This window comes from Anneissia japonica, unplaced genomic scaffold (genome assembly GCF_011630105.1).
Source record: "Anneissia japonica isolate Jap-2015-1 unplaced genomic scaffold, ASM1163010v1 scaffold3735_len701357_cov177, whole genome shotgun sequence".
NCBI classification, from domain to species: domain Eukaryota; kingdom Metazoa; phylum Echinodermata; class Crinoidea; order Comatulida; family Comatulidae; genus Anneissia; species Anneissia japonica.
The window spans coordinates 602,488-619,296 of record NW_022723891.1 but is presented as its reverse complement, the minus strand read 5'-3'; the positions used below and the strand labels follow the sequence as shown (position 1 = coordinate 619,296).

At 33.7% G+C, this 16,809-nt stretch overlaps 1 protein-coding gene and 1 long non-coding RNA gene across 2 annotated transcripts in view; one reads left to right on the top strand and one right to left on the bottom strand.

Annotated features, from left to right (window-relative positions):
• Nucleotides 1–1,421, top strand: part of LOC117112398 — an 8,460-nt gene extending 7,039 nt beyond the window's left edge. The window contains exon 4 of the long non-coding RNA XR_004446036.1: nucleotides 1,309–1,421. This is a non-coding gene — a long non-coding RNA (uncharacterized LOC117112398). The remainder of the gene's footprint in view (nucleotides 1–1,308) is intronic.
• LOC117112394 (mutS protein homolog 5-like) overlaps nucleotides 1–16,809 on the bottom strand; it is a 92,467-nt gene that overhangs the window by 51,116 nt on the left and 24,542 nt on the right. Inside the window, exon 3 of the mRNA XM_033255466.1 lies at nucleotides 11,582–11,776. Coding sequence (XP_033111357.1) covers nucleotides 11,582–11,773 — 192 coding nt within the window. The 5' untranslated portion in view covers nucleotides 11,774–11,776. The remainder of the gene's footprint in view (nucleotides 1–11,581; nucleotides 11,777–16,809) is intronic.

Here is a 16,809-nt window from a genome sequence, read left to right as displayed (position 1 = left end):
GTCATATTATACACCTGACATAGTAAAATTGTCTAATCTCTTCAACCCATATATACAACTAACATTATCTAACTTAAAAGATTGGGCCACTATTTGTTTTGTATCTACTGTAAGAATCACCCTAAGTAGAACAGTTCATTGGTACGAAGAATGATTCTTTGGCATTCCAAGTATTATACTGTGCAAAAGAAACCTCCTTTCGGATTTCCAAAAAGAATGGTGTGGGCCCTGTTTCGCCAACAACGAACCCTTCTTAAGAACGGTTCCTTCCTGTTATCAGAAACATACCCAGTAATTCAGATGGAGCCTCATATGATTTGAGTCCCAACTCCAGTAATTATCTAATACTGTATAAAAGAACAACTCACATTTGTATAAGCATCATTATTTCCGTTACTTATATTTTAAACTACACGCATCACATTTAATATTCATCACATCCATTTTTGTACTTAATTGGTTTAGGAAATCTTGCCTTATTTTTGGTAGTCAAGGACATTTGTTTTGAATTGGGACTGAGAGGAAACAAACAACAGGGGGACTTCTACCCAAATGTATTTAATACGCAAAACTGACAAGAAAATTGAGAGTTGCCCATCACACTAGGCCCTACATCAATTAAATTAAATTTAATTAAATTTTACTAAAAATTACTAATATAATTCTATACCGTAAACCTCTACAGTGGAGAGACAGATAAGGAAAAAAAATACAATTTAAAAAAGAGGAAAAGAAAAAGAAAAGATGTGAGTGAAAGTGGTCGTTGACTCAGCACCAACAGCGTTACTTCTTCCTCATCTTGAAGTTGACGGATATGATTCAACCGATCACAAATGACTTATACCACATTCAAACAAGTAAATATGTTGACAAACATTTCAATCATCAATGTGCTTCCTAGAAAACTAATAATTATAATCAAAACTTAAGAATGAATTTCTTTCACATTCACCAGCAAGTGCAACATGCAAAAATTTATGCGCCATATTCATTAGAATAAATGCCACGCTTGAATAGACACTCCCTAGAATAAACACCCCTCTGGAGCCTCATTTGGAATAAATGCCTCCCTCAAATAAACAGCCCCTAAAATGACCATAAACAAATCTAATGGAAGCAACATCATTCTCAACACATTCAAGTAATGTTCTACACCAGTAGAATAAGTCTTTCAAAAAATGCCCTGAATAAATATTTTAAAATCCAAGAAAACCCCAACAAATTCAATAAAAAAATTGAATTGCTCATTTAAAATGATGTATAAGTTTATATTGATCAGCAGACTACCATTATTGTTTTTTGCATCAGGTTCAGTGGTCTCCCGGTTAAGACACCAGGCTAGTTATCTGGAGGTTGTATGTTCTAAACCACCTAAATCAATTGCAAAATTTTCTTTACAAGAATTTTGGATCGTACTGAGTCTGTCTCTTATACACATCTAGATGTGTATAAGAGACAGGTATTATACTGTGCAAAAGAAACCTCCTTTCGGATTTCCAAAAAGAATGGTGTGGGCCCTGTTTCGCCAACAACGAACCCTTCTTAAGAACGGTTCCTTCCTGTTATCAGAAACATACCCAGTAATTCAGATGGAGCCTCATATGATTTGAGTCTCAACTCCAGTAATTATCTAATACTGTATAAAAGAACAACTCACATTTGTATAAGCATCATTATTTCCGTTACTTATATTTTAAAGTACACGCATCACATTTAATATTCATCACATCCATTTTTGTACTTAATTGGTTTAGGAAATCTTGCATTATTTTTGGTAGTCAAGGACATTTGTTTTGAATTGGGGCTGAGAGGAAACAAACAACAGGGGGACTTCTACCCAAATGTATTTAATACGCAAAACTGACAAGAAAATTGAGAGTTGCCCATCACACTAGGCCCTATATCAATTAAATTAAATTAAATTAAATTTTACAAAAAATTACTAATATAATTCTATACCGTAAACCTCTACAGTGGAGAGACAGATAAGGGAGGAAAAGAAAAAGAAAAGATGTGAGTGAAAGTGGTCAGGAAAGAAGATAATAAGATTGATGAGACAATGGAAGATGAGTTGGGGAGAGGGGGGAAGAAAAGGGTAAATGGAAGGAGAATAGATGTTGGGGGAAATGTTGAGTAAAATGTGAAGATAGAAGTACTGTAGAAGCTTAAGAAAGGAAGAGAGAATGTAGACGGAATGGCAAAGAAGAAATGGCGCATCGCAGTGTGTAAGGCATTGGACTTTCAATCGGAATGTCGGGCAATGAAGACCGAAGCTCGTCACTCAGTTTGTATCCTTGGGCAACACGCCTTACCTGCATCTGCCTCTCTTCACCAAGGAATATAACTGGGTACCTGGGTGAATGATTCGGAATGAAATTAGTAGTGCTGATTACACGCACAACTAGGAATGCTTACCCGGGAGCGGAGGAGGTTGCGCATTGTGACAGAGGAAAAAAGCACCTTGAGCAGTTTTCTGGATACGTGCACTATATAAATCCTCTAAAATAAAATAAATAAATAAGGAATGAATAAAGGAGAAAGTAAGAACATAGCAATAGGAAATGTAGTAGAAGGGTAAAGTTTAGAAAAAAAAAGAATTATCAGTTGTTTCTATGATCTTTATCATTTACTTACAAAATTTAGACACAAGAACCTAAAATGAAGGAACATTCCCCCTTCCCATACCTAACACCACCAGCAATTTTGATGCAAACACCACCTTGCTGATGATATTGTGCTAATTAAGTAACGGCATTCCCTTGATGCTTAATTTCCCAGGCATTTAATCCGTATTAAGTAAGACATCCTTCATGTAATAACACGCAACATCACCTGCTTGTTGACTCAGCACCAACAGCGTTACTTCTTCCTCATCTTGAAGTTGACGGATATGATTCAACCGATCACAAATGACTTATACCACATTCAAACAAGTAAATATGTTGACAAACATTTCAATCATCAATGTGCTTCCTAGAAAACTAATAATTATAATCAAAACTTAAGAATGAATTTCTTTCACATTCACCAGCAAGTGCAACATGCAAAAATTTATGCGCCATATTCATTAGAATAAATGCCACGCTTGAATAGACACTCCCTAGAATAAACACCCCTCTGGAGCCTCATTTGGAATAAATGCCTCCCTCAAATAAACAGCCCCTAAAATGACCATAAACAAATCTAATGGAAGCAACATCATTCTCAACACATTCAAGTAATGTTCTACACCAGTAGAATAAGTCTTTCAAAAAATGCCCTGAATAAATATTTTAAAATCCAAGAAAACCCCAACAAATTCAATAAAAAAATTGAATTGCTCATTTAAAATGATGTATAAGTTTATATTGATCAGCAGACTACCATTATTGTTTTTTGCATCAGGTTCAGTGGTCTCCCGGTTAAGACACCAGGCTAGTTATCTGGAGGTTGTATGTTCTAAACCACCTAAATCAATTGCAAAATTTTCTTTACAAGAATTTTGGATCGTACTGAGTATTCAGTACGATAACACGTCTGTTAGTGGCGGTTTTCATCGCTGTTGGTTTTATACTGAATAAAATAAAATAAATAAGGCAAAACATCACTCCTAATATATCTTGAATGGTATTATTTTACTTTGTATGCCAAAGAAAATAATATTAACAATTGACTGGAGAACAGAAACTGGTTATAATTTACCCAGCTAATTTCCTCCTGCAGGTTTACAAGAAATCCATAGATTAGTTACACAGAAGTGGGGGAGAAATTTGGGGTTTCACTCACTCAAACTGCAAAATGCAAACTAAAAAAATCTCCAATTTGAGGCAGTAATTTATGGATGTCACAGATCAGGTTAGGGGTAAGGAATATAACATTTTATTAATACAATTGCAGGATATCATTCTAGGAGATTTTTGTTACATGTGGTTCTGATATTTGATTACCTGTACCATTGCTTTCCCAGCCTACTCCTTCTTCCAAATTCAAGGTCAATTTCAAAGTTGAAGGCTTTGACACAAGCTTCTGCACCTCAGATGGAGTCTCACCGGAAGCAAGGAGACAATCAATAAATAAAATAAAATATGAAACAAAGTAAAAAAGTGCCTGTAACATCCTAATAGCAGAAATATAACATTTATAACCTGTTACCTGCTTGTACAAATATGTGGAGTGAAGGCGGCCCAGTGTACAAATCTCACTTGTGTGCACTTTAATAAACCAATTGCATCCTTCAGAAGAGTATGAAGTTACCCTGAAATGGACCATAGCAACAGGGTAACACCAGCGCAATAGAGACCTTCTAGGCAAAAACAATTTCCAGCCCCTAGGTAGGTGCTGGACCCATGCCTATTTGAGTCCCTTCCGTGGAAAATTTTCAAGCCAGCACTTCTCCCAAACTTGGCACGTATGTATGTGTATAGGCCTATATTGAGATTCGATAAGCCTATAAAAACACCTATTAATTTAGCAGACTCATAGCAGCAGTATATTCATGAACTTGAAATGTCACTATTAATGACACAAAGTTTGTTAATACCTGAAATAAAGCTAAGTCATCAAACACAGAGCCTCCTAAGAATTGAAATTTGTTAAAATACATCATTTCTAACATGAAATATGTCTAGGTACTATATTGAAAATTACAAGAATGTTAACTGAAAAAGTAAAATTAAACAAATTGTAAAGGTTTAAAAGGATGAAAATTATTACAAGCGGAGTAACGAGTTACTAAACTACACAATATCTTTTCTTTGTCATAAATTGTTGTTTGTGATTTGGTATTAAGAAAATTTAAATACATACGTAATTATAAAATGACAATGTGTTGTTTTAGCGAGGCTTCTTAAATCTAATAAATAGTTCTTAAAATACAGTAGTCTCTACACACCTTGATGGCCAAAAACTCATAACATATATAATTTATACTTCCATAATAGAGTGGGTGATTACACTTTAACATAATTATCTAAACTGTTCCATCCTTGTTTGTCAGCAAAGACTCATCATATCATAACAAAATTATACAGCTTTGAAATGATTGTGTATTTGATCTATTGATCTCTCTATCTGTTTCCTATCTCTCACTTTCTGCCTGTCTGAATTTTACTATATGATTGAGCATATAAATAGGATCAATTACTACAGTGTACAAACAGTGCTACTGGTGTAAATATAGTAATTTCTTTATATTAATTTTATTTCTATATCCTGAATTAAAAATAATATTAAAGGATAATAGGACAGACATTTATTTCCATTCATAATTAACTTTTTTAAATTATCATTGTTATAATAGTAATAATATTTGCAAAAAGTATACAGAATTGAAACAACATGTATTGCCTGGATAGGGAATAGGCAAAAGCCCAAACAAGATATGCTCCCTATCCTTCATATATGAAATACATTACAGTAGTACAAAAAAAAATCAAAATTAATCAGAAATATAAAACGATATAAGATGCTTAACTAAATTATTTTTAAAAGAGGAAACATTAACAGAGTTTTGAAGTAAAGGAGGTACGGTAGTTCTTCCCAGAGTCTGGGAAAGGACACAAAAGCAGAGTTAAGAAAAATATTGCTTTTGGTTTTCCAGTGAACAAGCCTGCACTCACAAGGCTCACTCCTATGAACAATAATGTGGGGGTGACACAAATTATGAAGAACTTTAAAACCAAGAATAAGCTGGTGATATTTAAAAATACCTTCTATGATTAAGATGTTGATGTTAAATTGTCTTCTTTTAATGCACAAAAATTGTGGAACTTTCATATTGCCTATACAGTTATTTGACACTGTTGCTTAAACATATTAAATTAATTTTAGTCAGAGAAAAAGTAAGTTTAAAAAAAATATATCATACAGTTAATAGAATTTTTAAAAATTGTTTTTACAAGATGGATATACTTATTGCTCAAGTGCTTAAAATTGTATTTCAGCTCACTGTTTAGCTGTTACACAAAATGAAACACTGATGTAAAATTTCATTAAGAAAACAAAAACATCAGATGGCTAGATGGCCGATCAAGGCACCTCTCTGTGCACTACGTGACATTAAAAAGGGCACGACTCCAGGGCCGCTCCCTAAACAAATAACTGCTGCTTTAAGTGATATCGGTGACAAGCCGTTACGTTGAAAATCTTACACCGCAAATGCTTTGCGTACAGTACGGATCGAATGTAGTAACCTGCAGTGAACTGCCAGTAGTGAGCAAGGATATGAGTCAGACGCGGGGATGACACAGCCTAGTGCCCAGCGATGACTGGATCTTCGCGATCACCCTCTTATGTAGCTGACTCAGAGGCAACATTCTTCAAATAAAAACTTTAAAACACTGAATCATCATCCGAAGCAAGTGAATAAAGTTTGTAAAATGATGGTTAATTCGTTAGCTAAGGATGCGTAGTCATACACTGAAGAAGGAATCAAGTCTCGTGAAATGTTATGAGTGTTGACACAGGTGTAAAGAAAAGTGCAATGTCATCAGGTTTTTTTTTTCTAATGAAAATCGTATCGGTATTAAAGGTATTGGAAGTAAGGCTTCAAGTTTTAAGGGTTGCAGATTATTGAATATACCGATACCTAAGTGGTTAATTTAAATCAGGTCGTACCTAAAGTGAATGAGTTTCCACTCCACAATATGTGATCTTTATCGTAATGATACTATTGATAACTTCTGTTGTTAATCTTACTATTCTATAATTATTAAGTGCCTAGGTTGTTAATTAAAAAGTTCAATTTAAAAGTTAATAATTTTCAATTAGTTATATTTTTAATGTTATATTTATTGTTTTCATGATAGAGTAAGAGCAGTTTACTGTTTGGGTTAATGCCTATTGCTTGCAAGATTGTATTTTACTTTGCTGAATTATTAATAATAATAATAATAATAATAATAATAATAATAATAATAATAATAATAATAATAATAATAATAATAATAGTTATTATTATTATTAAATTGTTAATATTACTATTAAAACAGTGAATGTTAAAACATTTAAAATAAATTCATCAATCTGGACATTTAGTATTATTGTTTTTATTTTTTTTTCATCTATCATCAGTAACAACATAAACACACTCAATACAAAGATAATGATGATGAGCTTATATCACCTCAAACTGATTAATTTGTTTGTCACACTTGTCTGAAATAAGCATACACTATCAAACAATGTTTGATTAAACAGTCTATTAAGTCTTTCTCAGCTTTGAGCTAATACTTTAATAGATCTGATACAAGCAAAACTATTTTACTTTTTATAACTTTTTTTTTATAAAAAGTCTGACAGACGAAAGCCTGAATGTATACCTGGCTTTGAGCCAATACATTACACTTGCTTTACATCCTCATAATGCACAATATAAAGACATAAAAAAACAAAAGACTTTTAAATGGTTGTAAGATTGTTTGTTTGTGAGACATGTGTGTAATGCTGGCCTTGCCCTCTTCTTATTAGTTAGTATGATTGATGGCACTCCACAAGGTCCATTACCAGTGGCGGATCCAGTTGGGGGCCATGAGGCCCCCCCTGTCAGTCAAGTCGAAATGTTAAAAGAGGGAGAAAAATTTTAGTTAAAGAGAGAAAAGAGGAAAAAAAGGAGTGCATGCATGAGTTCAGTGGCGATCCAGGACAGGGTGAAAGGAGAGCTCAATTATTTACCACTTATTTACACCAACCATGGTGGGGCTGAGGTGGGGGTGGCGGCGTAAACTTCATTTTGTGCCCCTTCCCCCCCCCTCAGAAATTCTCTGGATCCGTCCCGGATTACTAATACAGGATGGGACTATGTGATGCTCCATAAAATCAGTGGGTTGGTCTTACAGAAGGTTATATGAAGCCACTTCAGGGAGATGTGCTTGAGTGAGCTTTCTCAACAAATACTGTTGCGCAGTGCTTGGTCGATTTCAGGCAGACAATGATACATTCATGCGAACATTATGAATTTGTAGGATACAGGTTAGTTTGTGGGAGGTTTGTGGTTGCTCTCTGGACGTGATGACTGAAGTAGTGTTAAAAGGAAAAAGGTAAGGTAAAGGTAGTCGAACCTGTACACGCAGGTCCAGTGTGCCCATCACTCTTAAGCATTTGAGCAGATCGCCACTCATCCTTACAGCCAGTTTGTTTACCTTCCCAGCATATGCCGGAACCCCTCTGTACTCCCGTACTCCCGGGTAGAGAGACGAATGCACACAAGTGTCTTGCCCAAGGACACAAGCCACTTCTGCAGCGAGAGTTTCGAGCCCCTAACAATGTGGTTAAGAGTTCAAGCCTCAATCGCTGTGCCAAAGGTTTGTATTTAACAAATCTAAAGCCTTGTATTTTATGGGACTACTTCAACTAAGGCAGTGGAATAGAAAGAGGATAAACGTTAAACTACAGTTCACCTTTTTTTCTAAATAAATATTAACCACAATTTTCAAGCTCAAACAAACTACCACATAATATGATAACTTTAATAAAACTCCAGAGATAAGGAGTACAACTGAATTCCCACGATCAAAATTAGTTATTGATCTCTTTAAAGAACTAGTTTCACCCAATAACAAGGCCAGTCAATGATAAGCCAAGCAGCTTCATTCAACACCATGGTCTTTGGGGGGAAGCTATTTCAAATCATTTGGCTTCAGTTCAACAGTTGAACATGGCATAAAGCATGAAGACAGGCACTATACCCTTATCCTAACAGACATATGTATAACCATTAAATAAGATCAACTATCTGATGTTCTATTGACACTATATTACATTTTATGTAAGAGAATTGATTAAGCTGGAAATGAATATTTAAATTCCATGATATCTTTTTCTGCAGGGGAGTTATCCAGTGCAATTAAATATTCAACAATTAAGTGTTGATTGGGGAGATTTTCAGATCTTTAAGGGTTCATTATCTAAATTGGATGACTAATGCAGGAACTGTGAAAGTGATGCTTTAAAAGTTGAAAGTAAGAAAGAATTAAAAAGTACAACTAACTACTTAGCAAGCAAAATGCTGTGACTTGCATCATTTAGAGATTAAGATTCTATGACTCATTTCAACAATAACTTTGCTAAATCTTCCAAAATAATTTGCATAAATTAGTGAAGTTAAAAACCATGAAACACTCTATTACATCTTAAATGCAAATTTGAGTAACATACAGTAGTGAGTTATCCAACATTATAAAGTATTCCTTTGTAAGGGCAATATTAAGAACTAAAAATCAAGCATAAAAAAAATCACAAAACAATAAGTAATAGAAATTTACAGTACATTTTGGTGGACAGTATTTACCGTAAGGATGCACAAAATAGACAAATTCAAAATTTGAATTGTCCCTTGCTAATGTCAGCAAATCATAAAAAATAATTTTGAAATCAACTTGCTCATTTTGCAATAACATACAAATTATTAAGTTGTGCATAAAAATTAATGAATTTAAAAAATGTGTACCCTGATCTTTAAACCAGAAAAGTATAATAAAAATAATAAAACACTTCCGGTGACTGGAAGTGTTTCTATCATTTTTCGCTGTAAACTGATGGGTAGACACTTTTTAAATACACTAATTTCTATGATCAAGTTGATAAATTTTATGTTACTTCAAAATGGGCAAGTTAATTTCAAAAAATATTTTTATGATTTTTTTCGGTATTTAGCATGGGACAACACACCTTTAATCAGTCCTTAATTCCAAAATGCATGGACAAATTCTATACATTAAAGTCCCTGAATAGGCCCAAATTTTCAGTCTAGCTGAGCTGCAAACCAAATTTCACGTTTCCAATGCGTGGAATGAAGAGTTATTAATTATGATTTTGGAAGGACAAATGATCTAGTTTTCTGAAATAAAGCAGCCGTAGCAATGGTCAATACTGCAAGACAATGGGATTAGCAACAGTCAATGTTGCATAGCAACGATTAATCTCAAAGTCTAGTGGGTAGAGTTAAAAGTACTGTATTTCCTGCTCATGAAAAAGGAAAATTACTTTGACGGTAAAATGAGTGATATATATTATTTTTTATTATTAAATGGAATGGTGAGCAGAGCATTATTGCATGTGGACCTAATTTCTATAAAACCTTCTTGTTTTGTCTCTGGCATTGGACCAAACAATGAATTTGCAAATGTATTTTTGGAAACTAATTGGACAATAAACTTGATCTTATCTTAAATCTGTATCATGTGAGATTGAAAATCAAGGACTTAAAATAAAGATGTTTCTAGGGCAAATTAAAAATTTATGTAAAAAACACTTTAATAATTTTAACTGGTCATACTGCAATATTTTAACAATGGAATTGAATTTTAATAAGAACTGGTATCCCTGAAGCCAATCTCCTATATGCAACATAGTTCACGACAATAAATACAATACTGTATGTTGAGCAAATTAACATTAACATAATAACATAATAATAAAAATTAAAATGAGAAAAAAATAACATTGAGTAGTCTTAACTGCTTGAAAAATACAGACTGCCACCTAGAATAACAGGAAAAAAATCAAATATAATAAAGTTGCTCATGAAAAAACCTAATGAATTATCATGCTTCAAATAAGTCACAGAAAATATAATTCAATATTTGAATAGGCCTACATTTTAAGACATTTAAATTACAATAAAAAATTAGAACAAAATTTATTTTCCTTGAAAATTAATAGGCATACTGTAAAATTCTGTTTTGTTTTTTTTGCACTGATCCTAAAATTTATTAGCAGTCTTTTTTTTAGAAGAAAGTGTGTTAATCATTGAAAATCAAATAACCATTGATTTGTGTCTATTGGAAATTATTAACTTATTTTATCTTTAAATGATCTACTGTACATGTATTTAATATTTTCTGGACTTATCATGACACTTCTTTCAATTAATACTTTGGAAAAGTTTAACAGCTTATTAGCAAAATGTGACAAGTGATTGAAAGACATCTCTATACACCTAACAAGTTGACCTGCTTGGTATTAAGCAAAGACTCCAACTCAATAGGACCTGACATTGCAAACATGTTATCCTGGGCCAGGCTTATGTCTGTCGGGATCTTAGTCATAGTGGTCGAACAGGGCTAACACCACACCCTTCAGCTGAACGGGCCTTGACGTTTGTACTCGGCATTATCATACCATTGTGATTGGTCGCAAGCTGTTTTCCCCAATGACACAGGTTCAACAACTTGTAGTTTACAATTAAATTAGCATGTTCGATGTCATTAGTGATTGGAAAGTAAGTTTGTTCTGTAAACCATGCACCAACGATTCGTGGCAAGGTGTGAAACCCTTCAGGTTTGTTTTGTAAACAAAGAAACATTGGAGATGAAACAAATATTACTAATGTTTTGTTTACTCTATATATGGCCTTGCAAATCGTGTTTCGGGGACAATGGCCAAACATGTTGGAATGTCAACAATTTTGTAACCTTATATCTATTCATCGTGTTAAGTTGTTATTTTCCCCATTTTAGACATTTTTTTTACAATTTGATGATGGTCTCTGGATGTCTGAAATTATAAGCTTTAAAGGTTGATTTTCTGTAAACCGCAATGGAGAGCAGATATTATTTCTCTATAACCAAGATTTAGTGAGTGATGTGATGTGTCATAAACTTACCTCAGACTGAAGGCTTTCAAACAATCCATTATCCTGTAGATGGTCATTGTTGCGATGGACATGTACATCATTGTTATTGATGGTCGTGTTGTCCATTGCAGAGGACAGACTAGATGAAGTACTGATAGCATTGGCAGTACCTGCCGTAACAGTGCTCGAGGAATAATTGAAAAATGAACTACTTGAATCCATTATCTGAAAATAATCAAAGACAATATTTTTATAAATACTGCCATTTAATACAAGTAATATGGGACCGAATCACAGTATTATTCATTGTGACTGCAGCTTGTCGTTATGATGTGATCCAATCCCAAATGGTTCAATTCTGAGATATTCTGGCATAGGTTATATTATGTGTCAAATTGAGTAAGGGGTGTAGCATTATTGGGGAGAGGGTTTAAGCTGGGCACTCGACTGCATTATTGTGTCACGGTCGTACCACAAATCCAACCCCGCTTCCTTTGAGGGCTGGGCGATGCGAAGCCGTCTGCTGATTGGCAGTCTAAACGGATCATCATTAAAAACGATCCATTGCACGCATGTCCTCCTTTTGCGTTCTTCATTGAATCACGTCGGCCGCCTACCAAAATTGAGAAGGTTTCAGTGTAGAGAGCGGTGCTTAATCGAGAGGGGCACTTATAAAAAAAATAATGGGGTGGCACTTTCCATGCCTGTTCCCATCTCACGTATTCCCGTATTTTAAATCCTGTTTCTCTAAGTGTTTTATTACACACAGGGTAATATATACTCTCGAATAAGCGCCACTGGTGCTTTTTCGAGAGCGGTGCTTAGCGAAAAAAAATCAGGTTTGGTGCGCACTTATTTGAGAGCGGCGCTTATTCGAACATTTACGGTAATGGAGTAAAAAAATGTTGGAAAGAGTGACATATTTTGGGAAGAGTAATAGCATACTGGGAATATTGGTGTACTAGGAAATAGAATGGCATATTGGTGAATGATATGGAACCCTGAACTTTGATTTTGGAAGGTAAGCATCTCAACCTCTAAGCCATAATATCACTTTAATATAAACGACAACAAATTAAATACAATAATTTCAGATAAAGAAAGCAATAATAAGCAGAATTAACATAAATTTAGGAATACAAACACAATGCAGTAGGTTTTTATTTGTACATTATATTTAATTAAAATCCTTTTTAATGAGGATTACTACCTAGCCAATGTGAACACTGTTTACCATTGCAACTCAAACAAAGACTAGACAGTTTGTCTGGTATATTCAGTGAGTGGGTGGGAGTCCATGCTTTCTCAGACCCTGGATATGTCAGAGTGCATACATACCAAACTATGCCAACTACATACCAACCTACCAAGTCTCACCTAATATCTCATGCTTTTCCACTGATCTCAAGCTTCATTTTATTAAGGCTCCTTTTATTAAACCAAACTTTTTATCAAAATACATAAAACCTTTGCAATTCTATAGTTTGTCAGGCCTAGAAACATTGAAAATTCTATTTTAACACATAACACATTTTAAAGGTTTAATTTGAGCACTAGAGATCTATTTCAAGGTGCACCAGAGAGCATCTTAGCCCACGATTTTTCGTGACCAAAGACGGGCCCTCCACCCACGCCAATTGAGTTTATTTTATTGTTAAATCTCAAGCCACTAGCTACCTCCAACTTGTATGCAACTATTACTTGCAATCATAGTTATTTTTTACTTCCTCCATAAATAACCATTTTTTTTGTAAGCCTACTTATAATGACCCAATTACAATTTAGCTGAAACAAAGCGAATGTCATATTATAATAAATTTGTGTCTCGGTGGTTTATTTAGTCTAGTGAATTTATTGACATATTTTAATGTATCTTTAGGGAGACACTTGACTCTTATTACCTACTAGAAGCTGACAGATGTATTTGGGCTTTATACACAACAGAGAGAAAGTCTAGTTTTTTTAATAACTAATAAATATTTTTTGTTCATCTTTTTAATGAGTATAAATATTTATGCAATAAGCTGTTCATACAGGCTTTTTTGTCAGTGGCAGATCATGATACAAAGCTCACTACAGTAGTACTTTAATCAAATACAGCGGAATCCCTATAAGGGAACACTTTCAGGACCAAAAAAGTGCCCCCTTAATAGGGATTCCCAAAGGAGTGGTTCTACTGTAGTGAACCAAATTCTGCACAAAGCCAATGTTTACATGTGATTAACAGCTTATGTCTTTCCAAATGACAAAACTGATTAAAAGTAATATATATCTTATCAAAGAAAATAACATTAATGTTGTTTTATGTCAGTCATATGATTAAGTTTCAAAGAGAAAAATATATATTCATTCATTCATTCATTCTCTTTATTTCGAAAACTAGTTCATAGAGTACAATACTTAAAATATAAAGTAAATAAATATACTAAAAAACACCTCTCAAGTACAATTCAAACTTGTCTTTATATATATAAAAACATGTGGAACTGTTTATTACCCCCTAGGTTTCAGTCTTGGCATAAAGTTACAAAACAACAAATCCATAATTTTTCCTGTATTGAAGGTGGAATGAAAAGGAATTCTTTGTCTTTCCCATGGGATTTATAAAAAAAACCCATCAAATTGGTTTGATACCATTGTATTCTTATGTTATAAGCCACAGTACAAATTATTTCTTTCACCACACGTCTTAGTAATAACAACACCTTTCAACAGTCAAGCAGAGAGTTCAAAAGTAAATAAATTATAAATATCACATATCTGACGATATCCTACAGTTTATGCACCCCAACAAAATATAGACGTGTTATACCACTAATGCAGATCTATAAAATCCTCAACAATTCTACAAAAAAAAATGGTTTGATTTGGTGAAAATAAAGCTTGGAATTTTCAAACTAAGACAATTTAGAAATAGTTCTGAGAGAATTATTGGATAGGGGTGTGGTATGGGGGGGGGGCAGTGTCCCCTACAAAAGCAAAGTGGGCATAAAAAATCTTTTTACACAGGTCCTGAGAGTTTTTGAAACCCTAAATTTTGAAAATTTAGGGTTTCAAATGCTTAATTAATCAATTTTAAAGTCAACTAATATATAGAAAATACATTTTTTTTTCCCGACAAATTTGTAGTTTTTCTCCCCAATGGGGGGGGGGAGCTCTCCCCAACCTGGCCCTCCCCCCAGCTGGCACCACCCCTGCTATCTAGAGATAGACTATCATTGAAATTTTAAGAACTGAGCTACAACAAAGTAGGTCTGACATGGTTATCATTCGTGCCTACCCTGCTGACCACCCACCCCTTGTTTAATGAACACTTTTAAATTGAAAGGGAAGAAAGTTCACTTAACACCAAGTGGACAACTAAAAAGATATGTTCCGCAAGTGCTGGAAATAGAAGGAAATTGTTTGATGCAATGAACATGAAGAAGCAGGAAAGAAGTCTGATATGTTTAATGATTGCTTGTTTTTATTTAAAAGGAAACTGTTTACTATAAGGTATGAGTAATTTCCCCAAGGGAATTTATTTTGGTCACTGCATCATATACTAGTAGGTTCATCACTTTTATTATCATTCGAACAGTCAAGTTATTACTACCAGAGTACCATTATCACAAAAGTTTTACATATAAAGCTAATATATTGAAAATGTATTATATGTCATTCTTTAAATAGTATAAATGACATTTTGGGTAGCATAACTTATTATATATAATAATAGATGATCGGAGTTATGCTTACTGTCAGTCGAGAATAGGTGAGATTTTCTGAACATGGCATTCATTGCAAAATTACTTATTTCTCCACGTTCTGATTTTATATGGGGTTATGTAGATTTATTTGAAGTTAATAATAGTCACCAAGATATACGTACCTTCCATCATGCTAGAGCCCGTACTGATGTGTTTAAATACTCAGGGGTAGTTAGATTTCCGAAAGCTTAATGTTACTATAAGAAATAATCTTATTGAGGAGCCTTTTTTTATGTTTAAACAGAGTCTAAAGAAACATTTTACTGATTTTTTTTATTTTGTTATTTTATTCTTTTCGATTGTACTTTTTGATCTTATTTTTTTTTATGACGATGGCATTTTAAATTTTGTATCTTAATGACGAATATACTGTTTTTGGATGTGATAACTGCACATAAATATTTATAATAATTTAATAATTGTAATTTTGAATGAATCTTTAATATTTTAAATTTTTATTTTATTTATTTTATTTATTTTATTTTATTTATTTATTTTATTTTATTATTTTTTTATTTTTGTGTGTGTGTGAGTTGCTTTTTGATTAATTGTTCCTGTCATTGTTTCCTATGAATGATTTTGGTTTGTATTGTTTTTGTTGTCAGGGGTTTGGTTAAGCACATCAATTGATGACAGTTTTTTAACTTTTGCTTTTCCTCCGCACCCTTGTTCCACTTTTTCTGTTCTTTCTCGAAAGATTGAAAATAAATAAATAAATAAAATAAATATTATTTATTTTACAAACTTGACAAATCACCATATATTTTTATTTAATCCAAGTAAACTGAATTATGTAAAAGATTGTAATGAAACATCAACTATAGTAACACCCCATCCACATGAGACAAAATGCTACACAAAATACAGTAAGTGAAAAACTTTGAAAGTGGCCTGGGTTACATTACTTTTGTGTGAAAAAAAAAAATCAGTGTTTGATGAAGACATGTACCACGTAAAAATCCATGCAAGAGAAACAGATATTGCACAGAGGCCTGTAACGCTCATGAGATATTAAAGTGCTTTCGATTTGCTCAACGATGCGACTCTAGAATGTATTCACTCATGCGTGACCATCTTACGTTCTCTGCACAACGCAGATTTGGCCAAATTGTATCCTAAAATCAACACAAGGAGAACTTAACGTACTCGCATGTGCTGAAAATTTAGTGATGTCATATTAGTTCCGTATTAATCAAGGATAGAGTGCGCGTACTCTCAGGTGTAACTATCTTTCACTATGGTGTAGTGCATATTTTTACCTTATCAATAAACCTTTCCACTAGCATTTATGTATGCAAAAACATTCATTCAAGGGACAACACATCTGTAGCCTGGTTCTCACGAGAGCCCTAGTATCCGGATCGGGAGCTAACCGTTAGCGCTAACCGTTAGCACCTGCGTGAGAACGCCCGATTGGTTAGCGCTAACCGTTAGCGGTATCCGGATACCACTAACGGTTAGCAAGCGCTATCGGTTAGCAAGTTGAAGGCGTTTCTATCATCAACCAAT